The 6,127-nt window shown below is 35.9% G+C and overlaps 1 protein-coding gene across 1 annotated transcript; it reads right to left on the reverse strand.

Annotated features, from left to right (window-relative positions):
• Nucleotides 1–5,248: 5,248 nt before the first annotated feature.
• On the reverse strand, nt 5,249–6,127 carry LOC17886697. Its single transcript, XM_006292884.2, has one exon. The coding sequence runs from the start codon at nt 5,976–5,978 to the stop codon at nt 5,409–5,411; it is 570 nt and encodes a 189-aa protein (XP_006292946.1). The 5' UTR covers nt 5,979–6,127; the 3' UTR covers nt 5,249–5,408.

Genomic DNA, 6,127 nt, shown 5'->3' on the forward strand with positions numbered 1-6,127 from the left:
TTCTCAGTTGTACCTTTGACATACTTTAGAATCTGTTTGACTGCATTTAAGTGAGATGCTTTGGATTCGCCTGGTATCGAGAACACACACCAACACTGAAGCAGAGATCAGATCTACTTGCTGTCAAATATAGTAGACTTCCAATCATAGCTCTGTAGAGCTTCTCATCAACTGAATCTCCACTTTCATCCTTTGATAGCTTAGTGGTCATGCTCATTGGTGTTCTAGCAGTTTTGCTAGTTTGCATCCCAAACCGTTGAATAAGACTCTTTGCATATGTTCCTTGAAAGATCGAATTCTATATGCCGTCTGTTTTATTTGAAAACCCAAGAAGTAGTTCATCTCACCGACCATGCTCATTTCAAACTCTTGAGTCATAGCTTTCACAAACAGGTTCACGAGATGTTGGTGAGTGCTTCCACAGACTATGTCATCAACATAGATTTGCACAATCAGCATTTCTCTGTCCACTTGCGGAATAAACAAGGTTTTGTCTACACTTCCTCTCTTGAACCCCATCTCAATTAGGAATAATGCCATCTCAATAGAGCGTTCTTGAGTTTGTAAACATGATCAGGAAACTTTGGATCCTTAAAACCATTTGGCTGAGACACAAACACTTCTTCTTGACTGTCCCCATTTAGAAATGCACTCTTCACATTCATCTGGTAGAGTTTGATATGAAAGATGCATGAAATTCCACAGAGAAGACGAATTGATTCCACTCTTACAGGATGTGCAAATGTTTCATCAATCTTGTTCTTGAAAATCCACTTGGTCCCCACAAAGTTCACATTTGGAGGTCTTAGAACAAGATCCCAAACATCATGAACTAGTTTATTTCTTCAGGCACACACTAAACCAGAATTCATCTTCTAGAGCTGTGAAGATGTCTTTAGGTTCTATTGTTGACACAAATCAAGAATGTTTCAACCATCTCTAAACGACACCCTCTTTGTCTCTTGAACCTTTTCATACCTAGCCAAATGAGTTTGCATTCACTTCACATCCAGATTCATGGTTACTACTTAAAGAATGTTAAAACGAATGGTTGATTGAATGTTTGCCTAGGTTCTATGATTGATGAAATCTTGTGTTGAGATAAGTATGGCTAAAGTATTCAGAGTATGGTTGATATGATTTGCATTCTAGAGCTATAGACAAGGACATTAATTTTAGCTACTTTAGCAGCAAGTTTTGGTTCTGAATCCTCATCTTTTAACATCTCTTCCTGCTTTGAATTTGCTTAAGGCTAAGCAAAGAATAAGTTTGGGGGAGTTTATATGTCTGGATTTTACTCTTTTTAACACTAGTTTTATGTATTGTTTTGTCATTATAGGTCTCATCACTTGATCTTTTATGCATATTTTCCTTGTTTTGCTTCACTTGTAGAATCTAGGCCTTGCATTGCATGCATTGTAGTTTTGTGCATAAATAGGTGTTTACCCATTGGAAAAGAAACAAATCATGATGAATCGACCTAGTGTACATGTTTCATCCGATCGAGCAGTGGAAACGATCGAGTGTTCGTGTGAACCAGAGAAGCAATCGACCAAGCATCCGATCGAGCCATCCGACCAGACTGATCGAGTGCACGACCGAGCAGGCCGATCGAGCACCATTAAACCGACTTTCTATTTTGTTTGCTAGTGTTTTAAGGCTACCTAAACTTTCTATAAAAAGGCTCTTTGCCTAATGACAGAAGAATCGAGTTGTATTAGGGTTTTTCTTCATTTTGCTCTAGAATTTCCAAAATCTTGTAAACTTCATATCTTTGGATCTATTGAGTATTTGGTGTTGCTTCTTTGTATTATTTTGCTTATCTTTCCTAGATCTATCTAGTTATGCATGATTTAGAGATTTCTGGGTTTGTGTTCTTGATGATGAATCTCAGATCTGAAGTAGATTCATTAAGTTTTGGGGATGAATTAGATGTGTAAGTGGAGAACATTAGGTAGCTAGGTTGCCCATAGGTATAAATTTTTAGATTTCCTTCTGGATTAGTGTATATAATACTAATCTCATTCTGATCAAATGGTGATTAGCTTTCAGGCTTCCACGCTCTAGAGGTGTTCGATGGAATGCCTAATAATCTAATACTAGAGAATTTCATGTCTAGCCCAAGAGATTGGTTGTCTAGAGTGTTATTTGACATTAATGACCTGAGTCTTAATGTCTATTCATTTCATGTTTCATCAACCAGAAGTTGAGATTAGGAAGTAATTTGAATTTGATAGCTTTTGTCAAGAGATTGAACTTGTTAGCTTATGAGCTTGTTGTCTAGGAAACATCACTGTTAGTGTTGATTGATTTAGCAACATAGTGAACTTAAAGATCTCCACTGAAGTCATCATCTCATCCCCAGAACCTCCCTTTAATTGATTGATTTATCTTGCTTCATTTATGTTCTTGCTTTGCTTGTTCACTGCATGTTATTGATTCTGTAGTTTCATTTATTTTTTAGTTTAATGTTGTCTTTTGCTTAGCTCTTCCTTGTTTTCAATTCAGTAGTTGGTAGTTTAAAACCTTTTATGCTTGGCTTAAATTGTTAAACATTGATTGCATTTAAACTGCTTGCACGAGTCCTTATGGATCGATAAAGCCCTTTATACTACAATTATACTGGGTGATTGATACCATTACCATCAGAAACATGTTATCAATATCTTTGTTCCTTCTTCAGTCGTCTCGTATGGAGGTTCCCATCCTTCTTCAACAGCAGTCCAAGCATCTTCACCTTGCCCTCTAATGAGCTGCGTCATTCTGACTTTCCAGTAGCCATATCTCTTAGTACCAAGTATGATGCTCTTACTTGAGACAACACCATCTGTGTTCGGTTCCATTCCCAAGATCTAAACATGTTCGAGATTAAAACACCTCAGATCAGTTGTTAGCTCTGATTCCAATTGTTAAAATATAACCCGTGCACAGAAGATAAATAAGAACAACGAACACCACTGAAAGCGTATATTAGTTTCTTCTCATACACTCTTAGATGCAAAATGTCTGAACCAATTAACTACAAACTCACCACCAGTCATTTGTACCTGGTCAGAAACTAAAGCTACCCAACTTACCGTACATCAACATCTGCACACACTCTTTATTCACTCACCAATAAAACCCACAAGAACTTCAAACTGGTCTACAAACAACAACCACACTTTACAAAACTCTAAAGTGCTAACCCTAAAGCGAAAACATCTTCTTCTTTTATAGCCATGTTCCTTATCCTGAGACCTTCTATTGTCCAGTTGACCAATAGAAGCTCCTTTTACATTGTTTGACTTCTGATCATTGCTTTCTTCCAGACACACGCCACCTCTTGGTTGCACGTGCTTTTCCATCCACCAAATCCGCTTCCTTGTACTAATCATACAGCATATGTAAGTCACGTGCTCCCTTTGGTTGTCTCTACATCTTCTGCACTGTTATAGGTTCCTTGTGTTGCACTTCAGGTCCTCTGTTTTCTCAAGATGTTCTCTAGTAATCAATACCTTTATCTCTTTGTCCTTCTTATATGTTGCATACGTGTTCTAGTCCTTACAACAACTAAACACACGGTTAAATCAATAATAAAGTATGAAAACATAGAAGTGAAAATTTGAAATCTACGCAATGATAAAGTCCCGGTCACCCAAAATTAACATCTCACCTTTCATATAGGATCTTTGAATATGCTTCTCTCCTCTGAGATATATATGCACAAAACGACTCAAAATATATTCTTCCATAGCAGGGTTAGATGTGAATAAATACGACGATGAACTCAAATGATTCAAAAGAAGATAAAGAGGAAGAAAATCTGAAATTTTTTTGAACCTAGAAATCTAAAATGGAGCAGGGCGGGATATTGCATTTCTAACACTAATAACTCATGAGGGTGACACAACGATGACAAACAAATATGGAGACAGATATTTATATAAGTTTTTGGAAAATGATCGTGGGCGAGGAAAATGGATCATGGAATCAAGGGATGGGAAAGTTGGGACACGATGTCACAATTTTTTTTTCTTAATATTTTTTCTTCTATTTCACGATACTTGATTTAAATTGCGCCTTTCATAAGTTATGTTTTCATACAATCTATCATGATCATTATAATTTATTTATTTCTGATACCATGACTACGATTATATATATATATATATATATATATATATATATATATATATATATTTGACGCATCAATTAGTGAATGCTCAATCAGTGTCTTACTACTAATTAAATTTCTTGTAAAGCTCTTCTTGGCATGTCGATTGATATATATATATATATATATTTTTGTTTCTCTTTGATTTGCTAAGATAAAGATCTCTGGCAAAAACTTAGAAGTTGCCGGTTCGATTAGCGCTTGGGACGAGATATAACATGTTTTGATCTCGTGCCTGAGGGGATATATGGGTTTCGGCCCAAAACCTCTTTAAATACTCAAAAAATAAATAAAAAATAAAAGATAAAGATCGACTTCATGATTAACGTGTTTCTCTTAATTAGCATGAAAACAATATATCGCACATCCATATAATTTCCTAGTCAAAGATTTATAAGTCTTTGATAAATGGTTTGAATTAATAATAATCACCATCCAATAGACTTTTCGATACGATTACATTTTGCCCATAGCAAACTTACCCTCTTGACATCCTTTGAACTCGATTGACTGAGTTACGTGAGCTATTAGAAAATATGTTTTCATGTGTAATAATTTCATTTACTCCTGGGATAAAAATCTAAACCTGAACCGAACCAAAATTTTGGGTGTGTGGTTCGGATTCGGTTCTTAGTTCTAAACCGATTGGCAGAAGAAAAAAACAATTTTTGGGAAACTGAAATAATTTCGTTATTGCAGTTCGGTTATCGATTAACCAATTTTTATTTTTCTAACTACATAACTGAAATTTATCTTTAAGCTAACCAAATTATATACCCGAAATAATCGAAATATTTGAAAGAAAATCAAAAAGCCGAAAAAACTCGAAATTATCCCTAAATAACTGAAAACCCATATTTTTATAATAAAAAATAAATTTCGGTTAACTTTTGGTTTTAAAATTTTTAAAAACGAAATAACAAAAAAAAAAAAATCAAAACTCAAAAAATCCAAAAAAACTAAAATAATCAAACCGAAATAATCGAAGTCCGAGGACTAGTTTCGTTATCTGCTTTTCTCCCTTGATATGCTTTAATTGTAATGTTAAAACTAGCTAGTGTGGCATATACGAATCTGGATCTTTAATTGAAATTGAACTTGTTCATCTTATTCAACAATCATATATAGTTATACCACTAAAATATATATACAAATTACACCAAAAATTAGACTTTAAACCAAAAAAAGGTTCAATAAATCATAATAATCATGCTCAAATTAAAAAATTATAACTTTTCTTCCCCAACATGTCTCAACAAAAGCACTCCTTACGCTCCACACTAACCCAACCACCATTACGAACTCCATTAGTAGCATCCCACAACCTCACAACACTCCCGTTAATCACCGCTAAATCCACATAACGGTACCAACCTTCATCTCCGCTTCTCATCTTCACAACTCTCTCCCATCTCTCCCACCACTCTCCACTCTCACCTCCACCATACTTAACGTCCGTTATCTCTCCGTCATCTTCATCTATCTCTCTCTCAATCTCTTCCTCGTAGTACACCGTTAACTTCCCCTTTGTAACTCCGTCATTACACAACAACAAACTCCAATCTCCTGTCTCAGTTACCTTAACCCTAGGAGGTTTTGTCTCTGTTACCTTAACCCTAGGAGCCTTCGTCGCTTGTGGCAACGGTGGCTCACGTGGAGAGTCATCTATGAAACCATTGTCTCTGATCACTGTGGTTGTGGTGGTGGTGGCTCGGATACGCCAGAAACTAACGGCGGCCGTTACGACGGCTATCCATGTCCAGAGATTGTTAAAGACGTAGTCGAAAGCCAAAACCTCTAACGGAGATTCCAAAGTCGCCATTTCTGAAAATGTTTTTGTTATATCCTTAAGAAGATTGAGTCAGTTTGGTTAGTTATATATAAAGTGGATTAGTATGGAGAGAGATTGATTCTGAGCCGTTGGATGAATTGATTTATGGATCTGAAGAGAGAGATAGATGCTGAGCCATT

The sequence above is a fragment of the Capsella rubella genome, unplaced genomic scaffold (assembly GCF_000375325.1).
Source record: "Capsella rubella cultivar Monte Gargano unplaced genomic scaffold, Caprub1_0 scaffold_5, whole genome shotgun sequence".
Taxonomy (NCBI): domain Eukaryota; kingdom Viridiplantae; phylum Streptophyta; class Magnoliopsida; order Brassicales; family Brassicaceae; genus Capsella; species Capsella rubella.

Bases quoted from the DNA above. Each gene is read 5' to 3' on its own strand.
- LOC17886697 (XM_006292884.2), bottom strand. From the start codon at position 5,978: ATGGCGACTTTGGAATCTCCGTTAGAGGTTTTGGCTTTCGACTACGTC.